This window comes from Chelonoidis abingdonii, chromosome 2, assembly GCF_003597395.2.
Source record: "Chelonoidis abingdonii isolate Lonesome George chromosome 2, CheloAbing_2.0, whole genome shotgun sequence".
Lineage (NCBI taxonomy): Eukaryota > Metazoa > Chordata > Testudines > Testudinidae > Chelonoidis > Chelonoidis abingdonii.
In genome coordinates, this window is record NC_133770.1 from 233952894 (window position 1) to 233974775 (window position 21882).

The 21882-nt window shown below is 41.1% G+C and overlaps 1 protein-coding gene across 1 annotated transcript in view; it reads right to left on the reverse strand.

Moving 5' to 3' along the window:
- NSMAF (neutral sphingomyelinase activation associated factor) overlaps positions 1-21882 on the reverse strand; it is a 64949-nt gene continuing 43067 nt past the window's right edge. Inside the window, exons 18-30 of the mRNA XM_075063403.1 lie at positions 21348-21488; positions 19588-19630; positions 18266-18426; positions 12058-12166; positions 10953-11011; positions 9515-9582; positions 7923-7990; positions 7552-7675; positions 5774-5857; positions 4283-4433; positions 3745-3847; positions 2812-2921; positions 1-380 (exon numbers count right to left, since the gene is read on the reverse strand). Coding sequence (XP_074919504.1) covers positions 286-380; positions 2812-2921; positions 3745-3847; positions 4283-4433; positions 5774-5857; positions 7552-7675; positions 7923-7990; positions 9515-9582; positions 10953-11011; positions 12058-12166; positions 18266-18426; positions 19588-19630; positions 21348-21488 — 1316 coding nt within the window. The 3' untranslated portion in view covers positions 1-285. The remainder of the gene's footprint in view (positions 381-2811; positions 2922-3744; positions 3848-4282; positions 4434-5773; positions 5858-7551; positions 7676-7922; positions 7991-9514; positions 9583-10952; positions 11012-12057; positions 12167-18265; positions 18427-19587; positions 19631-21347; positions 21489-21882) is intronic.

The following is a 21882-nucleotide window of genomic DNA, read 5'->3' on the forward strand; positions in this document are numbered from 1 at the left end:
TGCAAGTTAAAATCTCTTTAATTACAGAAAAATAAGTCTTTCATCTCAAATTAAGACAAGCATTTTCAAGTTGAGACAATATGACAGCCATAATGAAATACAAACAAAAATATTACAGTATGGAAATTACAGTACAAGAGCTTTAAATGAAGTCACCATAAGCTAGAAAGTTTTAGATAAACCAAGCTTTCTATTTGGTTGACCTTCCGCACATGGATAAGTTCCTTTATGAAGTTTCGTTTAAAATATATTGAGTTCATTTAAATACCTGGAGGGAAAAGGCACTTAATATTGCAGTTTCCAGAACATGATTTGTTTATCTTCCCCTCCTGTGATAATACTGCTGCATTGCTCATTCATCCACATACAAGTTACAGCACCTGAGAAAAACAGATCATTGAATTGTGTGTTAGATATAAACACAGTGGGAATATTTGAGAAGTGTACTATTTTAAAAACAAGTTTGCAGGAGGTAGTTTTGAACAAATTAATAGCACTGAACAGCACAGGCTTAAATTTCTCTTGCTTGAGCATGCTCAATGAGGATCAGTGATCTCATTTACAGTGTGTATACTGAACTCCAGAACACTGCATATCCTTAGCAGTCTTTTGAAGTGGAATGAATCAATTTACCCACAGACATTTCCACTCTAATCAATGGGTAGAAGGCTACAAGAATTTTCCTTTAGCCCAGCTTTCAGAGGACTCTTCACAGCATTCTTAGCCCTTGCCACTTGACCCATTTTTCACGTTAAAATCGGAGTTGGCATCCTACAATACACTTCAGTGGGAGCATATGGCCAGAACCCTTGTGTTTTCTGAGATTCTACCCCTCCATGCAGAGGGGAATTCCACACATAAGCTTTTATTACACCGCTGTTTCCAGCCCTCATAAGATCAAGGGAAACCTTAAAAGCAAACTGATGCTAGATGGTATTATCGTCAAGCCCTTAGATGCCCTGAAACAGGTTTGTGTCAGACTTACATACAGAGACAAAGTATGGACACTGTAAAATTGAATTTGACATCAAAATAAATATATGGACTTTGGCCAGATTTTTTCAAAATTAGGTTTTATTAAATGTGGAAAATACAAACTCCAACTTTCCCAAGAGTTCACATCTGCTGCAGAAATCTGGGTATTTTGCCACAGCTGGAAGTATACTAGACCTTGAATGCTATTAGAGCATCCTGTTTCCATCAGTACCACTGAAACATCCAAAATCAGTAGAATTTAACATTTCTCCTGTTAATCTTTTCTCTTCCTCCCTCATGTCACCCAAGGGGCAGATCATCTCCTTCTATAATGCTGCTGGCCAGGAATAATGCCTTAAGGGCCCTCTGCATCTTCCACTAAAGCCAATAGGAGACTTTCTATGGTCTTAAATTTAGCATCTGATCCAATTGTCATTTGATTCTAAATTCCAGTTCGTCTCAACTGGTGACTATGTCAGAAATTGTAACTGTTGTATGACCCATGTCAGAGTACAGTGCTCCTTTGGAAAAAGGAACCTTGCACAGAACTGGGACTCAGATTCACAAAGGCATGTAGAGTGTTGATATGCTTAACTTTTAGGTGCCTAGAAAAATCACTGGAACAATGGAGTCCACAAAGCCTGAATCAGGTGCCTGGGCTCCCTATACACAACCAGGGGAGAGACAGAATGGGATCCACAAAAGCCAGCATGCTAACTGAGGAGCTGCATAAGCCAGCCCCGGGGAGATGCTAATAAGAGGAGTGTATCCTCAGTCCCGCCCTTCTCATGAAGTGAGGTGCTTTTCTCTGCCTGTGACTTACAGACAGGAACCTCTCTCCTGAAGTCAGGCAGCTTAGGCGCCTAAGCCCCTTCCTGCAGGGATAAGTTAGGTGCCTGCCTCATTCCACACAAACAAGAGAAGGAGGAGGACCTCCCTTATAACCATTAGCCCAATGGTTAGAGCACTCACCTGGGATGCAGAAGATCACAGATCAATTTCCCCCTCTGCCTGACGAGGAACGGGATTTGAACAAGGGATTCTCCCCATTCAGTTGAGTGCTGAAGCCAGTGGACTATATAGTAACTCAAATCTAAAAATTTAGATTCACCAAGCTACATCACTTAAGCATGTGAAAAATTCATACCCCTGAGCACAATAGCTAAGCCAACCGAATCCCTCGCATAGCATTCTGCTGCACGGAGAGGTGGATTATCAATAATGAAGGAAAAACCCCTTCCACTGCAGTAGGAAGTATCTACACTACAGAGCTACAACAGCATAGCTACAGCACTGTAGCGCCCATAGTGTAGACATGACCTCACTCCCTCTGGCCCAATTCACATTTAACTATTCAAACACTGAATTGAAGTGGAACAATAGGAGAGACTTGCCTGGGTCTCCTACCGTCCTGTGGAATATCCTAGCCATTGTGCTGAAGGTTAAAAGAGAGACCCCTCCTCCCCACCACCCTCTGGTTGCTGTGTGTGTAGTTAGACTGCTCTGAGCATGTCTACCAGATCAGGCTCTGCAGACAAGATAGGCAGAGTAGCACCTATCGTCCCCCTATTTGTGGATGGTGGTGGGGCCTAGAAAGGAGATAGGTCCAAATACCTAGAGGGAGGCAGCAGTCTGCATGTGCAGAGGCAGAAACATAGGTGCTGAGGGAACATTTACAGCAAAAATTTAGGGGTCGAGTGAGTTTAGATACCACAGGAGTAGGCGGGATCACAGGGGAGCCTAAATCTGAGACTTAGGCCCCTAAAACTGGGGTTTAGGCACCCAAGTCCCTTTGTGGATCTGGCCCTAGGAGATTACACAGTATTGCACACACACCTGTATGTCCTTTGATTCTTTCAATAACTTTTCCTGCAAAAAGGTCCCAAACCAATAATTCACCAGACTGGCTTCCTGATAACACAGAATGTCCATCCCATTTGAAACATCTGCAAAATAATTCAGTAATCATTTAGCCCATTCGCACTAAGAAGTGGCATTATTTATTTAAGACTCTTCTACCTGTTAATTTAGTCCATCACCTATGTATAAAAGAAACTGTTCTACTTAGTACTGAGGCCAATGCTGCTCTATGAATTAAGCAATGAGAGGTGCAAGGGTAAAGGGAAAGTTTTAAAAATGAAGAAAACCGTTTGTTGATAGTTTAAATCACATATCATATTGCTCTACATTCTGAAACACTAGATCAGTCAGAGAGACAGGTGGGAAAGAGAGCCCTTCAAGTTAAAACTGATACTTTCTTTAGTGTTAAATAACAAGGCTGACACTTCTATAGCTTTTGGTATACTACAAACTAACAAGTTTTGAATCCAACATCTTTTACAGCTGCTGAAGTACACACAAAATTGCATCTATTAACTGTAACAATTTTCAGTGTCAGCTCTCACTAATTTCAATGAAAACTGCAGCTGCTTAGCACATCTGACAGGCAGGCCATTTATACAAGTGCCTAGCTTTAGCATCCAAGTTGAGAAACTTTGGCTGCAGCAGACAGTGAACACAGGATCCCAGCCTTTGCACTTCCCTCTGTTGATACGTGCATCTCTTGTTAAGATGACCCCATTTCTTCTAGATGACATATACCTTAGACGTGTTTAATATTTATGTCATTTCCACATTCCCTTTGGGCATCTGATGCAAACAGAGATGTCCACTTCCTGCCCCGACTGTAATTCAGAGATATAACTATCAATTATAGCCCCTGTAGCGAGAAGGGGTTGAGCTTCACAAAGAGCTTTCTCTCACCGTTACCTTTGTGGCTGCTCTGAGGCCATAGAAGAGATGAGCATTCCAGTTTGCACATCTATTACTTTAAAACAGCCATCTTCTCCTGTGCTGAGCAGATGTCTGCTGTCTACACAAAAATTAAATGTATTAAGCACATATAGTAATGCATATCTAATATTTCCAGTGGTCAAAGAAAGGAATTATGACTAATATAGCACTTTAGTTAGGTATGTCAGAAAACATCATGCTTTAATTAAAAGCAGTTATTCCAGTTACGGCTCAGATAATGAGGAGTAAATAAATCTTCAAGCAAAAAGAACTGAAGCAATTTATCACTAGCCCAGAAAATAGTATTCTAACATCAAGTATGGTACTGCAAAGCACTGATAAAACCTGGACACTGGAGATTTGTGTCTGACTATAGCTGAACATTTAAAATCTACAATTATGTTAAAAATACAGATATCAGTGTATAATAGAGCTATACAAAGATGAAGATTCCTCTAGAAATTCTCCTCTCTCTCAACATCTGCATATTAGAAGAGATTTAAACACAACATACCAGGACTAAAAGCAGCAGCATACACGGTCCCTGAATGACATGAAAGTTGGTGCAACATAGTGGCAGTAGTAACATCCCAAATACTAATGGTACCTTCTTTGGTTCCGGACACCAGCATTGCATTTGCGGCATTTAGGTTGATAGTATTTACCTAGACAATTAAGTACCCACATTATTCATTTACTCAGCTCTCACATGGGCATTCCTGATAGACCTTTAAGTGTTCACAAAGCAAGCCTGTCTTTCGTAAGTACCCAATTTTATTACATCAGTTGATTACATATTTTTATATAAAATCCTGACATTTTTAAAATACAAAATCCTTGCCAACTACACCTCTACCTTGATATAATGTGACCTGATATAACACAAATTCAGATATAACGCGGTATAAAGCAGTGCTCCGGAGGGGGGAGGAGGGGCCTGCGCACTCCAGTGGATCAAAGCAAGTTCGATATAACACGGTAAGATATTTTGGCTCCCAAGGACAGTGTTATATCGAGGTAGAGGTGTATATGTGAGCAGGAAATGGAGGGGAGGTGTGTCATAAATGGAGTCTTAAGCAGATTTATAACCGTTGTTTTTCCTTGCAGAATCAGACATTTGAATTGATGTTTAAGTTCTTATCCAAAAGAAGATGACTGATTACAGCCTACATTTCTAATTAGTTAATGAAATGTTTAACCATAGCAAGCAAGTTTAGAAAACCACTAGCCTGTGCTTTGCCCAACCCATCTGTTTTTGACATCCTTGGATGCTGTTGGTAAATTTTACCAGGCATTGTTGCCTCCTTGTGATCTATAAAGAAATCCACTGAGATGTTTAAGAAATTTAAATGCAAGTGTTCTAAATATTCTGCAGGAATGTCATCAGAAGTTACTGAGATATAAATGTACAAAAATCCTGTATCTGCCCATATTTATTTTTAACTGAATGTTTGAGCCAAACACGTACAATGTACTGAGACAGTCACAGTGGTCTTTATGATAACATATATCATAGCCAAGTACAAAATATGGAAAGCAAGTCAGACTTTTACCTAAAAACTCTAAACAGGCAAATCTGGTATTTGTACAGAAGGCATGAGGACGCAAATACTTCAGACAAATTTATTTTGATTTACTGAAAGAGCTCATGAACCCTCTGCACACACCACAAGTTGTGCCTGACCAATAATAAGAAAACCCATTTCTTTATACAAGCTTTCCACTCTCCAGAAGTGGATACTTGAACCAATTCTTTTAAGAAAACAGAACAATAATTGGAGTTACTTTCACTTTGCCCGTAGTCTATTCTATTCCCTCCTAGTCTTGGCATTCTTGCAATATCTAGCAACCGTCAGCCTTTGATGAATGGTAGTCTTAATTCAGAATTTTCGCTTTTTTGGTTTATGCCACATCTTTTAAAAGCTTGACTGAGATATTGTCAAGTAACTCTAGACTATAGTCTTTGATGATTAGAAGTTAAATGTGTGTACATTTCCATACTCACACTAACATCATGTTCTAACTCAGCAAGCAATTCAAACTGATGCCTTTTGGTGCCCAGGACCTCTGCAGGAACACAGTGCCACACCTAGAATATCAACATTGCAGTTTGTTTAAACAAGCATTAGGACAACTTGTCATGTTAACTATTTTTTATTACCTAGCTCTGTCATTGCAAGGTAAGTTATTTGTGCTAACTAAAAGCTGTATGAAGGTCAGCTACAGTCCTTGTCTCTAAGTTAAGTAAAAGGAAAAATAATTCTGGTTTTGGATTAAACATTAAACCTGTCTGTCAGAAGTTCTAAGCTCTCTTGACAAATCATGAAGAACTTGGTCGATAACAATTAAAAACAGTTAGTAGCAGCAGCATACTTCACTCTACCAAACAGAAGCATCCTCAACCCATGGAGCAAGAAAACATGACGAAACATTCCTGTCCCTCAATCCACCAAACAGGCAGGCTTTTGCCCTTAAGGGCAGTGACAAATTGTAAAGTTGGAGGGTACCCAAATGATGCCAGCAGCCCCCCCCTTAAAACAAATGTGTTGGGGGGAGGTCTCCGATTCTAACTACGGCAGTATTAGACAGGGAGAGGTGATATTTTAATTAGGCAGATCCTATCCCATTTAATGGTCATAAGGCAAAGCCAAGACCTTAATTTCCACTCAAAACCCTATAGGTAGTCAATACAGATCACAGAGCACTGGCATCACTGCAAGATATTCCATTTAAGTAGTGCATTACCTTTAACTTTTGATTGGATTTAAGGTACAGTGGTTTTTACAGTGATTTTCAACCTGTGGTCTGTGGACCCTGGGAGTTTGCAGACTTTGTCTAAGGTGTCCACAAAAAGTTGTCATTACCATAGAACAGTGATTTTCAACCTGTGGTCTGTGGACCCTGGGAGTTTGCAGACTTTGTCTAAGGTGTCCACAAAAAGTTGTCATTACCATAGAACAGTGATTTTCAACCTGTGGAATACGTCTAAGATTTCCAAAAACACCTCAATTTGAAATTTTTTAGGGGTCTACAAATGAAAAAAGGTTGAAAATCACTGGGCTTTTTTAAATAAGGCTATGTTTTAGTCACAGGTATTTTTAGTAAAAGTCACGGACAGTAAACAAAAATTCACTGCTCGGGACCTGTCCATGACTGTACTATAGACCCCTAACTAAGTCTCGGGGAGGAAGGTGACCCAGGGGGTGCTGCAGGTGCTCGGGGGAGGGAGAGCAGCCTGGGACCCCAGTTGGTGCAGGGGAGGAGAAGGTGCGGCCATGCAGCTCTGCATGCTGACACCTCCCTGAGCGCCAGCTCTGCAGCTCCCATTGGCTGGGAACCACGGCCAATGGGAGCGGAGGAGGTGGTGCCTACAGGTGGAGGCAGCACCCAGAGACACCTGGCTACACCTCCCCTCAGGAGCTGAGAGATGTCACCGCTTCCGTAGAACCCCAAGGTAAGCCACCCAAACTCCTGCTCCTGGCTGCGGGGAGAAGATGGTGGTGCAAGACTTCCCCAGCAATGGCCAATGCAGCTGGCCCAGGGGCCACTTGAGCAGCTCAGGTGGCCCCTGGGCCAGATGCACCAGCCACTGCAGAAGTCATGGCGGTGATGGAGTCATAGAACCCATGACAAACTCGCAGCCTTAATTATAAAGGAGATAAAGACACAATTACGGCAATCTTTGTTAACAACAGGACAGCTACTATCATGAACTCTGGAGTATTCTGTTATCACCTTAATGAAAACCATGAGTATAAGTAGTAAAGTGGCTAACATACAAACCTTTACAGTGGAGTCCCAAGATGCAGAATACAAGCGATTATCATGCCAGCAGATCTTGCTGACGGCATCATCGTGTCCCATTAGGGTATCCTGTCGTCTTCCAAAAGCAACTGAATAAAAATAGCTATCAGGAAAAAAGTATTAGTTATGAAAGTACAGCTTTAGAGAGCAAATTTTAGAGATTTTAAATAAATTAAAATAATTTGGCTTCTATATAATATAAAATAACAGATAGAAATCTGCCAAAAAATGTAGAAAAAGAGTAAATGCTTCCTGATAGCGACTTACTTCCATGTTCTCAAAAGAAGTTTCATAAATCATAGTTACCCCAAAATTGTATCATTAAATATAATCCACAAATAAATACACACATATGATTGTCCCACGAAGAGCTTATGACAGTGGCATCTCCTGGTAAGATTAAACAAGATGACAAAGCCTACAACGAAAAGGAAAATAAAGCAGTGTTCAATTTAGTGCCAGATAGAATAGAAGTTAATTAAAGTGCATTAGCACATATTTGGAAAAAAACACGAAGAGTATCTACATCTTATGCATTTAATGTTCTCAAAAAAAAAAACTGTGACGGGTGTCAGAGATTAACTCTTACTGCCTTAAAGGGCAGTGGATTCACTATGGTCAACATAAAAGAGTTACCAGTTTTGCATAAAAGAGTTGCAACTCCAGTATGTTATGGAGGATATAGTAAATCTTAGCTCATGCTTCAAGAACACAGTGCATTGCTTCATCCTGATTCATCCTATTTGCATAACCAAGCTTTCCAATTTTGCAGCTACCTATCAACTTGAGACACAGCAAATACGGAACAAACCTAAAACCAACAAAGTAAATGGAAGCTTTTGTTCTATATTTACGGTGCCAAAGAACCATCTCATGATAACTACTAGTCAGAGAATGGTATTTTCATGAAAAGGGTTGCATGAAAGATATTTTTCTGATCGTGAAAGGGTATTCTCTCCGCAGTGCGTAAGTAAAAAAGCAGCCCTGTTAACTCTGAACAAGTGAAGAATATCTATCTTTTAAGGAAGGACAGTGCTGTTACTGCTAAGGCCTTTGCCTACACTAGCTTGTCTACTGAAATTTGCTGTAGTTACATTACCAGCAACACTGGGAGAATTTATGTAGTTCTGTTGCTGGTGTTTTTATTGCCTTGCGTGCTACACCTGCTCTAAGCAGGGTTAGGTGTAACAGTGGCAGAAAGGCAGCTGCAAGTCTCTGCTAGGTCTTTCTGCAATGTAGCTGCACTGCACCTGTAGGAGACTAAGAGAAATGTCAGTGTAGACAAGACCCATTAATGAGAGAAACTGGCTCCTTGGCCAAGGATTAGGAAAAAAAGTATCAATGAAAAGAAAACAGCAGTCACAGTCAGAAGTAGCAGTAGCCTAGTCAATGCCACAGGTGAGATTCTCATCCTTGCTCCAGACCCTTTCTGATAACTAAAATGGCAGGAGCTATGTAAAGAGGCTCAAACACTCAGGTCCCTGTGATGGAGAATTCCCCTGGCACAGAACTAAGGAAGACAGACAAGAGATGTTCTTCCAAGGATCCCCTCACAAGTCTTAGTACAGGGGACATGTCAGAGGCATGACAGCGCATGTAGTGCTGCAGAGATCCTGGGTAGCATGGCTGGCCTTAGGCAGCCAGTGATGAACCTATGTAATGTAGGCAGACCCTGGAGGGTCTCAGTTACACCACAAGGTTTACACTGGGCCTCAAAGCAGCCCAAACTTGGGAAGGCGCAAACTGTGCTATGCTTCTTCGGAGGCACAGTACTGAACCTCACCCCATGTCAGTAAATTACTCATGCAAGAGAGAATGCAGAAGGCTGGAGAAGGAAGGAAACAAAGGCAAAGCTGGCATTTCATTGATACACTGCTGACAAGGAACATCTTTCTGTGGGTAGCTTTCAGGATGACTTCTCTTAATGACAATAACCACTCACCATGTTTGAGAAGGACACACTTCTTTGGAGCATTTTTGATTCTTTAGAAAACATCTTCAAGGTTGAATCTAATGCAAACATTAGGGAAGTAATTACAAAGACAGAACAGGACTGTACTGCAATACTCTAATCTAAACAAATTATTTTTGCTCCTGTGTGAATGCATACATCACTTCTAAAAAGCCACAATCAGAGCCACATTGCAGGCTACTGTTAAATACAGAAACTACAAAGCATTTTTCTTTCTTAATTTTGAAGAACTGAATGAGGAAGAAGAACAGGGAGTTGAAGGGAAAGGCAGTCCTGGTGTTTTATATTCAAATGTAACCCAACATAACTCAGGTATGTTGCAGGTGTAACCTTTAAACATTCTGATCTGTTGTTCATCACTGATATTTTAATTTGCAAGATAGTCAGGAAGTTTAAGAGGTATAGCTCCCACAGTTCTCACACTTCTGCATGCTTGTAACACAGATCTAGTATCCAAAAGAAGTTGCAGAGCCCTGGATTTAACTTAATCCAGCATGCATCCTTTTCCCACTTAATTTGCACTCTACCCACTAATTCATCAGTCGACACTTATTCATTGGAATAGAGTTTTTGTTTTTTTTAAGTAATCCCCTACCCCAAATTTTACACTGATCTGAGGTTCAGGAGTAGCAATAATCTACTTTGCATCATTGACAGGTTTAGATGTCAGGTATCTTGTGAGCCAATAAGCTTGCAAATGGGATCTTTGTAACATTAGAAGAGAGAAGTTACCAGCATTATCAATTTCTCAGTTACTTGGCACCTGGAAATTTTCAATATACAATTTCAACAGCATGACAAGTGACGTAAAATTGGTTTTATAGGTGTCTTAAGTGTGTTAAATATATGGCAGAATACACGTTGTAATGTGGTATACAGTTTTATTAGCATTTGCTTGGCATAAGCTGGATAACCTGACTACCCCAAACTCATTCAGATAAGAAGCCTTCACGTCACATTAGACTATTGTTGAAGATTTTTAAGACTGTATCTATGCACATGTTTTTGGAGAGAAACAGACACATAATGGAAACGCCGATGGCGGCGACATAGAACAGCCTGACACAGATTTTTGCATTCGACAGGTCATTAAAGTCTGTCTAGAAGTCAAACAGTGGATTGCTTTACTGAAAAAGTCCAAGAAACAACTTAAGGATGGGATTTTCAAAATCACTGCATTGGCCTAACTCTGTTTTCAGTGAAGTTACTCCCGTGAATTCAAGAACAGGAGAGCTAGGCCAATGCTAAGCACTTTTGCAAATCTCATCCAAAAAAGCAAAAAGTACACTTTGAGTGGTCTGAATTTTTGATGGTTCATGTAACTTCATTAAGCCAAGACATTATAACACAGTGATGCAATGTTTACATCACAGTGTCTTAAAGAAGACACTTGTACGAGAATACCCACCTTGAGATGTTGTGAAAACTGAAGACCCATTGCAAGAGACTGCTATTCCAGTAATTTCCCTATTCAAGACAAATAAGTTTGGAAGTGAATTCAAAGGGTATTTAATTCCAACGATCATACTATACAGTGACTTTTTTTTACAGCTGCAATTCAGTGTTTGATCTTCACAAGGGTTAATTTAGACACTCAAGCAAATTACGAAGATTGTTGTAGAGTGCATCACAATTCTACAGACAAAAATATACCTTGCCAAAGAACTGGAAGGAGCAGTGCAAGTTCCCCCCACATTGTTCTGCCAGCATGCTTCAATCCTAACCAAAAAGGACCTGCTTAAGGTGGTGAAAGCCTAAATTAGCCCACACCCACTTAAATCATTTAGCTTCTAGGGGGGCAACCAATATTAAGATGACTGTTAAGATATCAGGCCAATTCCTAGTATACAGCTCATTTTTCACTACAAACAACCAGATAATCTCATGAAGCCATGCACCTTCTAGAACAAGGGTGGGCAAACTACGGCCCACAAGCCGTTTTAAGTCAGGGCGCTGGGTCGGGGGCCACACCACGCAGCTCCCAAAAGTTTCAGCACAGCCTCTCTCTGGCTCCTATGCACTCCAATGGGAGTTGCAGGGGCAGTGCCTGCAGATGGGGCAGCGCAGAGCCACCTGGCTGCACCTCCATGTAGGAGCTGGAAAAAGGGACATGTCATTGCTTCTGGGAGCCGCTTGAGGTAAGCGCCGCTAAGAGCCTGCATCCTAAGCCTCTCTCCATGCCCCAATGCCCTGCCCCAGCCCTGATCCCCGCCCCCGCTCTCTGAACCCCTCGATCCCAGCCTGGAGCACTCTCCTGCACCCCAAACCTTTCATCCTCAGCCCCACTCCAGAGCCCACACTCCAACCCCAATTTTGTGAGCATTCATGGCCTGCCATACAATTCTATTTCCTGATGTTGCCCTAGGGCCAAAAAGTTTGCCCACCCCTGTTCTAGCTTTCCTTCACACGATGCATCCAGATAAACACGATTCCAATAACTAGCAGCATGACTACAGCAGATTATTGGATTTTGAGATAATTATACTACAGACGAGGACATTACAAAGACTTACTCTTTATGAATTTTATGTTGCTCATCTAACTTTAGTTTGGCAATGTTGTTCCATGCAAGCGTTATACTTTCTTCTGTCAAATCTTCAAAAGATTCTTCACTTGGAGAAACTTAAATAAGATATCACCATAAAATGAGAAGTAACAAATTGAAAATTAAAAAGAGATAGACTTCAGATAATAAATGAGTTAAAGTTATACCAAATATGAATATATTAAATGATACAAAAAGGCCAAAAAGGCATATGCATCATATCTTTTATTTCCAGTTCTAATATAGAGAGGAGAGAATTTATGAGACAATGTTTAACTGCCCCACAATATTTATTGACAGAAGTTCAAGAACATAAATAGCCAGAAATCTTCAGATTAATTCCTAAATGGATCAGAAGTTTTTAGACAGTATATGTTCTTCTGTTATGACTGGCTGTCACTTTTATGTTCATGCATTTCAGAGTCAGATTCTGTAAAGCTGTAGGTTTAAAATTATGGCTTATGTTTTTTAAAGGTTATGGGGGTTTGAAGAAATTAAATGAGCTTACTATGTGGCAACTGCTACCGAGAATACCACCAACTCAGTAAGAATTGCCAAGCTGTGAGAAAACATGATGAGATGTTTAAATTTCGAGAATTTTTTAAAATAGAATCCTATTTTGGCAAACCACCCAACATAATTTTAGAATTAATTCTACGTGAGTCATTTGGAAGAGACATTCTACTTAAAACAGCCACCTGTACTGTCCCTCTTGTACTTCAAAGTTAAAGATCACCCAACAGAGGAATGAGGAAAATGATCTAAATTTAAGATGGCAGTCAAAAGTATAGTTATTTGCTGACAACTGATAGGGTATAAGAACATAATAGCCACACTGGGCCAGACCAATGGTCCATCTAGCCCAAGTATCCTTTCTGCTGATAGTGGTCAATGCCAGTTGCTTCAGAGCAGGGTTCCCAAACTTGGTTCACAGCCTGCGCCGCTTCCTGCAGCTCCTATTGACCGGGAACGGCAAACCGTGGCCATTAGGAGCTGCGAATGGTCATACCTGTGGACGCTCAGGTAAACAACGTGTCTCGCGGCCCACCAGGGGCTTACTTTTAACAAGCCGCGAACCAAGCTGGGGAATCCCTGCTTCAGAGAGAATGAACAGAAGTTAATTTCAAGGGAACATCACTTGTCATCCAGCTCATTTCAGGCAGCTAGATGTTTAGGGACACCCAGAACATGGGGCTGCATCCCTAAGCATCTTGGCTAATAGCCACTGACGGACCTATTCTCTACGAACTTGTCTAATTCTTTTTTTAACTCAGTATTACTTTTGGCCTTCACAACATCCCATGGCAATAAGTTCCATAGCTTGACTGCATGTTGTGCAAAGAAGAACTTATTTGTTTTAAACCTGCTGCTGTTATACCAATAAAAAAACTAGCAGGATCTTATTAAAAGGGACAAGACATTTGTCACATTTATTGTAAATACCATAATAAAATAAAAGATAACAGCAAACAACGTTGTTTAGCTACTTATTCCTATATATCCATTCACACAATCATTCATACAAGTTCTGGATAGATATTATAGTTACCAGCCTAAAGTTGCTTGTGACAGAATACTGGCCAGGTACCCTGTACCAAGAGTGGAGCCGAGTCCGGGTCAGGTGCACCTGATGCTCCTGGAGGCTGGCAGCAGAACCATAGACTCAAAGTCCTCAGTCTTCAGAGTCCAGCTTTATAGGGATTTTTCCCTATGTTAGTTCATGGGAGTTGCTTTCATTCTGCTGTTGTTAAATTAATCAGCAGGTGGCTGGCTCCATGTTGGCAGCAGAATGTTACCAAAGTCTCTTATCTCACCCTTCTTTTTTACAGGCTTTTAGTTTGGATTCAAAGTCTATAGGTCTTGCTGTGTCACGCTGCCTTTGGGTTTGGATTGATCACCCGTCAATGCAGGCGTGACTTTCAGCCTTGAACCTGGCTTTGATCTTCCTTTCTGTTGTTCTTTTGTCCTTTTCTTTTTAGGGTGGATGCTTTTTACTTTGTTTCACTGTTGTCTAGGTCTTCAGCCGTTGGTAGTTGAACTTCACCTCAATCAGGACAGGCTGGGGCTGGAGGTTGATTTTATCATCCATACATGCCTCATTCACACATCTAAACTAACTAATAAGATTACAGCAGGGTTTGCAAAAATGAAGGTTGGAGGAAGCTTTTACAAGATGGAGTGAGTGTTTTAAAATGGGGTTTGAATTACAATATGGCAAGTGTAGTGAATGGTGAACAGAAGTTACATTAATAAAGTGAACAATTAAAAACAATTTCATTTATCAGTTCTACACTGCCTATTATTTTCATGGGCTGATCCTTAGTTCCTGTGTTATGTGAGAGGTAAACAACACTTCCCTATTCACTTTCTCCACACTATTCATGATTTTATAGACCTCTTTCATATCCACCCTTGTCTCTTTTCAAAGCTGAACAGTCCCAGTCTTTTGAATCTCTCCTCATGTACAATCGGTTCCATACTACTAATTATTTTTATTGCTCTTCTGTAGGATAAATATGAAATTAAAGAATTAGGGTTAGCTTAAGTTTGGTTAACAAAATACGTGTGTTGTAAAGAAAGGCCCTGGCTAGCAGGCTGAAGGAAAGCCTTGAAAATAATAAGTTATAAGTAAGGCTACGATTTAGTCATGGAGCTCACAGCAGTTATAGATTCCATGATTTTACTGGACCTCCATGACTTCTTCAGCTTCTGTCAGCAGTTGGAGCCATGGCTGGGGCTGGAGCCAGGGCTATGTTCCCCACGTAGCCCCGTGGTGAGGGCTGCCGCCAGGGCCATGCACCCTTCCCCCATGGCTTGCGGTGGGGGCCGCCGCTGGGGACCATATGTCTCTGTCTTGCGGCTTCTGCTGGGGGCCAGTGCCATGCGCCTCTGCTCCACGGCTTGTGCTGGGGGTTGCCACCAGGGCCACGCATCTCTACCCTGCTGCTTGCATTGGAGCCGCCACCAGGGCCATGTGCCTCTGCCCCATGTCGGGGGCTGCAGCTGAGGCTGTGCGCCCTGCTGCGGTTTGTACAGTTATTTTTAGTAAAAGTCACAGGCTGCGTGAATTTCTGTTTGGTGCCCCTGACCTGTCCATAACTTTTACTAAAAATAACTGCAACAAAATCTTAGCCTTAGTTATAAAGGCCAGAAGGAATGAAGTAGTGAAGATGTCTGGTTAAAAGAATATCTAATGAAATAAGGAGAAGTTTCTAAAAAGCAGATCTCTGACGGATAGGGGTGACTGCAGCTGGTTTTAAATAAGACAAACAGAATCTGTTTTAAATGAGCCAACATGGCCCTTAACACTGGTGTGGGGAGGGATTTCAAAAATTAGGGCCTATGTGAACCAGATGCAAAAGAAAAACTGTTGGTCAGCAAAAAGGGGAAGCGATAAGGAGGAAAGGCTTTGGGGAGAAAGAAGGTGGTAAATTTTATCTGTATTAAGACTGCAGATAAAGGTGATTTGTCCCATACTGGTGTTTAGCTGAAGTCAGTAACTGGGAATTACATCATTTGTTTGTTAAAGGACATAGAAAGGAAAACCTTTACTGCTAATACCTGCCTGACCACTTTGGAACCGACCAATATGGATGCGTTTAGCCTGTTTGTAAATATCTGGAGCAAATGCTTATAAATGTTTTGTTACTGTATTTGATGTAATAAATTGCTTATTAGTTAGACTTTATAGGCATGTTTGGACCAATTGTATAAATATCATGTGGCCTTTGAATTTAATAAAGGAATTTATGGTGAAATTAGTGTCGAGCAAATACTCTTCATAAACATTAATAATTCCAACACCTTCTTTGCACCTTTTCCAGTTCTAATATAGCTTTTTTTGAGAGGGATGACCAGAACTGCATGTGGTATTCAACGTGTGGCGTTATGACAAACTGGAATTGACATAACTGCAGCCATTTTGTGTATTTAACCATCATTATTTGGAAGTGAGAACACCACACAGACAGGAATAATTTGGCCTTTGCCAGAGCAGACAAAACAGCTGTTTAACTTCACTGTTGCTGACAAGGAGTGATAAAGTGATAGATTCATGAGATGGGGAAGGAGTGTGGAGAGCTGACTTTGGATCTGGGTGTGAGAGTTGCTTTGCTAATAAGTAGATTTTTTTTTTTTTTTTTTTGCTGTTGCTAGGGAAATTATTAGTCCATTAGGGGTTACTATGAGATATGTGCTTTGTTTTGAGCAACCTAAAAAAGAGGTTAGTTAGAGTGTGAATTTGGAGAAGTTTTGGAGAGGATTTTGATGAGCTAAGAGACTGACATCCAACCCCCTCACAGCTAGGAGAAAGGCTGGCCACTGGAAATGTACTGCTGACCACTTGACACCATCTCAGACTTTGGATAACTATATCTGGGGTGCTCAAGACTATTGTTATTTTAGATGTGTGCTTTGGACTCAATAAAAACAAGGACTTTTGAATGAAAGCACTCTTGTGTGTACAATCATTTATCAGACAGACAAGCTGTGTCCCTAGTGATTTATGTCCTGAAACTGCCTAGAAAACAGACTAGTTACTATTTTTTCGGGTTCAGATAACCCCAGGAAACAGGCATGTCATGGGTTTATAAAGGTGGCATCATCATCATCATATTTTTTGTTTTATGACCTTTCCTAATGGTTCTTAACATTGTTAGCTTTTTTGACTGTTGCTGCACACTGAACTGATATTTTCAGAAAACTATCCACAATGACTCCAAGATCTCTTGGACTTCATAATTTAGACTTCATCATTTGTATGTATAGTTGGGAATACTTTTTCCCAATGTGCATTGCATTGAATATTGTCAGTCATTTTGTTGCCCAGTTTTGTGAAATCCCATGTAACTCTTCGCAGTCAGCTTTGGACTTAACTGTTGTGGATTAATTTTGTATAGTTAGCAAATTTTGCCACCTCACTGTTCAACACCCCCCTCCCCCCAATTTATGAATACGTTGAGCAGCGCTAGTCCTGGTACAGATCCTTGGAGGACCCCACTATTTTACCTCTCTCCATTGTTAAAACTGACAATTAATTTCTACCCTTTGTTTCCTAGCTTATAAGCAGTTACTCACTCATGAGAGGATCTTTTCTCTTATCCCATGAGTGTTTACTTTAAAAACCTTTGGAGTGGGACCCTGTCAAAGACTTTCTGAAAGTCCAAGTACACTGCAATGACTTGCCCACATGCTTGCTGACCCCCCTCAAAAAAGTCTAATAGATTGCTGAAGCGTTATTTCCCTTTACAAAAGCTATATTGACTCTTCCCCAACATATCACGTTTATCTACATGTCTGATAATTCTACTTCTTACTAGCGTTTCAACCAGTTTGCCTGGTACTGAAGTTAGGCTTGCCAGCCTGTTATTGCTAGGATCCCCTTTGGAGCCTTTTTTCAGTGCTACATTAGCTACTCTACAGTCATCTGGTACAGAGACTGATTTAAGCATATAAGTGGTTTGATGTTTCAGTCCAATTCTTAGTGGACCACTGTCCACATCACAAGAGCCACCATCTTGACTGGAACACTTGTTGGCCATTTCAGCAGTGGCTAAATGATTAAATGGACATAGGAACTGAATTACCCTCTCACCGCAGAGGTGATCCTTCCAGGACAGGATTAGAAAGTACATTAGTGGGACACTGTGAGGAGCTTGCACTGCCAGTGCGCATTCTATATGTATGCTGTAGACAGACTAATTTGATTGCCACTGTTGTCAATCTGGTACTTCACAGGTCACAGAATTCACTTTTTTTTTGGTAAAGTCAACACCACATAGAATAGAAAAACTGAGTGCTATGATCTGCATATTAGTTATTGACTTGTATATTTATAGGCCTGTATATCGACAATAAAAGTAATATCTGATGTTCATTTAAACCCTTGAAACAATTTTAAGAGGCAAAGTGAATAATCAGAGCTCAACAAAACATTGCTTCTGGTTTTGGTTATTTAAAACAAAACAGAGAGAGCGTTGCCAGGCAAAAGTCTGTTTTCTGTCAGACCCTTCGGTTCCTGTAGTTATTTCTCCATGACTTACAGGGAAAGCAGATAACCAAGTTATATAACCTATGATCCTCTGAAACAAGATACAGCCCTCTCGGAAATAAGGTCAAGTCAGTTATGTTATCAGATAGCAATACAAACAATAACTATGATTCTTTTACTCGTTTACCTGGAGATTCATCTATGGAAACATTGTGACTGGATGTTCGCAAACTTTTGAACTTTGGTATTATCCTCCGGGGATGAGGAGTTGTAAACAACTGTTTCGGTGTCTGTCCAAACTCCAAGATTTGTGTCAACAGAGCTACTTTCTCATTGGGGTCCATAATACTTAAGAAAAGCAGAAAGTGTTCCGTGAAATATTTTAAGACAGAAAGATTGTTTCTGAAAACGTAGGCACATGTGCGCAGTTATTGCTTTAAAATACAGTCACAGTAAAGGCATACACAACGGACCTATTACACAGTTGACTGGACAATTGCAGGCAAGCACATAACCATGACTGTGTGTACAACAGCAATAATTGCACACGTACTCTGCAAATATAGCAATTTGTATCAGTGTAACTCAAATCTCAGACTGCACAGAAATTTGAGAGCATAATCCTTCAATTCAAGCTTTGTTACAATGGTAAGATTGGTGGACAGTGTCTTTTGGAGTCTGAAGCAGGGTCGATCCCTGCTCCGGCCCTGAAGTGGTTAAAAACAGCCTAGGGAAGGGGCCCGGGCTGGAGAAGGCAGCCTTTTAAGCTAGGCTGATTGGGGAAGTGGCTGCAGCTGGGGCCATATCCCAAACTGAGCCACAGGCCCTTATAAAAGGGCAGAGAAGCCAGGGAGTCTCTCTCTGTGTTCAGAGGGAGAAGGGCCTGGCTGCTGCAAGGGACCAGACAAGGTACCTAGGGTGAAGCAGGGCTAGGGAAGGCAGTGGAGCCGGGGAGCTCCTGCCTGGAAAACCCCAGGCTGCAGCCTAGGAATAGGCTAAGAGGTACTGGGGTTGCAGAGTGCAACCCAGGGGTAGGCCAAGGCAGCAGGTCCATACCCCTTTGCCGATGATGAGAGGCTAATACTGCAGTCTGCCCCAGGGCGTGGGGCTAGCTAATGACTGGGCAGTTGCCAAGACCCTGAGGCAAAGTGGGAATAGAGTGGGGGGATCCCAGGGAGGGGAAACCCTAAGGAGAAAGGGGTTACTGCCAGGGGGGCAGAACCCCACGTAAAAGGGGCACCGGGGTCCAGGGAGGGACATGGGGCCCGTAGCAGGAACCAAGTTGGATCACCGGCCTGCTAAGGGTGCTCTGAGCTGCAATTTGAGCCTAATTCCCGAAGTGACCAGCAGGAGGCGCCGCAGGGGTGAGTCCCGCCCGGTTACAGAGTCCAAAACAGAATGGCTCTCTCAATTGTTGGGAGCACTTAGATAATTAACAGGGAACTTTGTGGGATAAAGAGAAATTTATTATGTGCCTCTACCAAACATTGCTTATAAGCATTTAATTACCTGTTCAAATCCACTCCACCTTCATAAGTTAATGGATGAAATACTGAAAGAAGAGGGAAAAAGAGCCATTTGCACAGTGTAGATAAACATGGCTTTCTTTTTTTCAATTCACACACCAACTGTAAACTACATGAATATTTAACTGTGCTACACATCTATGCAATTCCACTCACCTCACACCTACTGCAAGTTATAGCTTGTTTCAAGCCTTTTGATGTATAGAAAAGCATGAGCTAGGCCAAAGAGGAAAAAAACAGTTTCAGATACCACATTTCCTGACTCTGTGTATTTCCCTAGCACGTTTTCTGTGATTTCAAAGACTCTCAGTACCTGGATACACAACAGTCATCTTATTACATCATTATAAGAGTCTATCATCACAGTGGACTAATCCCCTACCTGTAAGAAAGTGAGAATTTTGTAAACTGTGATTAAGTGATAAGCTGAGAGGTTTGGTGATTTAGGGTTAGTTCAGTATTAACACCCCCCCCCCCCCAAATATTACTACTTCATTAGCTCTCTGCAGGACTAACATACTAATAGGTCCCTAGGATGGATTTCAGATCTCTATCTCTTGCTCCCCAGGAAGATAAACATTGGACGCAATTCAGAGACATAAAACTTAGCTTAGTACAACTAAGCTACATGGTGCCTCACATTCAGCTACATCTAAATAAAAGCTCTGTAACAACACTAACAAGAACTGATTCCATGGTTGTTTGGCTTAGAGGTGGTTATAAAGGAAACTCAACAATGTGTGTGCAGGGGAAAGATGCTTACAACAGATAAAGGTGTTTTATCCACTCCCCACTGCCCCTTTCTGAAACTACTTGGTTTGGCAAAATGTTATGTGTGTTTCCTCCCTGAGAAGTTAGTTAATGTATTAAAAAACCAACTAAAGTAGACATCAGATTTCTGATGTAGCAGACTTTCAGTAGCTTAATGCAGAGAACGCCATCGTGAGAGAACTGCTTTTGATGCTGCAAACAGTTTTCAGTCACTCAGAAAATAATGTATTACTTTTCTTTAATATTCTGGGCTAATTATAGCAAAGACAGAGCAATAAGACTCTCAAAATAAAGATCACAAAAAAACTAAAAGAGGAAACCTAAGTGAGTCAAAGAGTTACTGTCGCTAGAGTGGCACACAGGGAGAAGCCCAGCGACCTATTTATCCTTTCCCTTCCCTCCCACTTTCTTCTTGGAAACCAGTGTTACCCACATGAACCTGAGGTTTCATACTGCAATTTCTGGGCAGAAATGTGAAATACACAAGAGACTATTTTAGCACCAAATTGCCATCATCATTGACTTGAGTAAATCACAGACAAAAATATTGTCCATCTCCCTTGACTGTCATTTTAAGTGCAACAAGGGTGACCAGATGTCCCGATTTTATAGGAACAGTCCCGATATTTGGAGGTTTGTCTTATATAGGTGCCTATTACCACTCCCCTGCCTCCGTCCAGATTTTTCACACTTGCTCTCTGGTCACCCTAAGTGCAACATCTACACACAATACATAATCAAACATTTCTCATTTATATAATGTATTCTGGGAAGACAGACATTACAAGAAAGGGAAAATGTTTTAGAAGATGAGTCACTATTTCCAGTGGAAAAGGACTGGCAATTTTCTCAAGTACTGAAGGCTCAAACACAGGCTTGATGCATGTTCAACGCAGGCAGCATGGAAACCTGTCCCTCTGAGTTTAGTTAGAATGTCAAAAAAGTGATTCTTTAGAGAATTTTACAATTTACCATTGTGGGCTGCAATGGCTTCCCTTCCCTTCTGCTTGTAGCCAAATATTAAGTCAATCCATTCATGGAGATGTTCTGACACATACTGGCTTTCTAAGGCATTTTGGCTCTTCTGAAGAAAGTCATCAGGATCTATCAAGAGAAAGTTCAATCAATACAAAAATCTACTACTGTTAAAATGTGGATGAACTCTCCTCTCTCACTCCACCCCAGACATTCCATGGAGAAACCTTCCAGATTTATTAAAATAAGACTACTTTAGCTATTTAGTAACATTTTGAAAAAAGTATCTGATTTATACATTCATATAAGAATATGATCTTCATTTATTAACAGCCACTCTATATTATTCCTCCTCCAATATCTGCACTTCATAGAATAATAGGATTGGAAGGGACCTCAGGAGGTCATCTGGTCCACACCTCAAAGCAGGACCAACACCAACTAAATCATCCCAGCCAGGGCTTTGTCAAGCCTGACCTTAAAAACCTCTAAGGAAGGAGATTCCACCACCTCCCTAGGTAACCCATTCCAG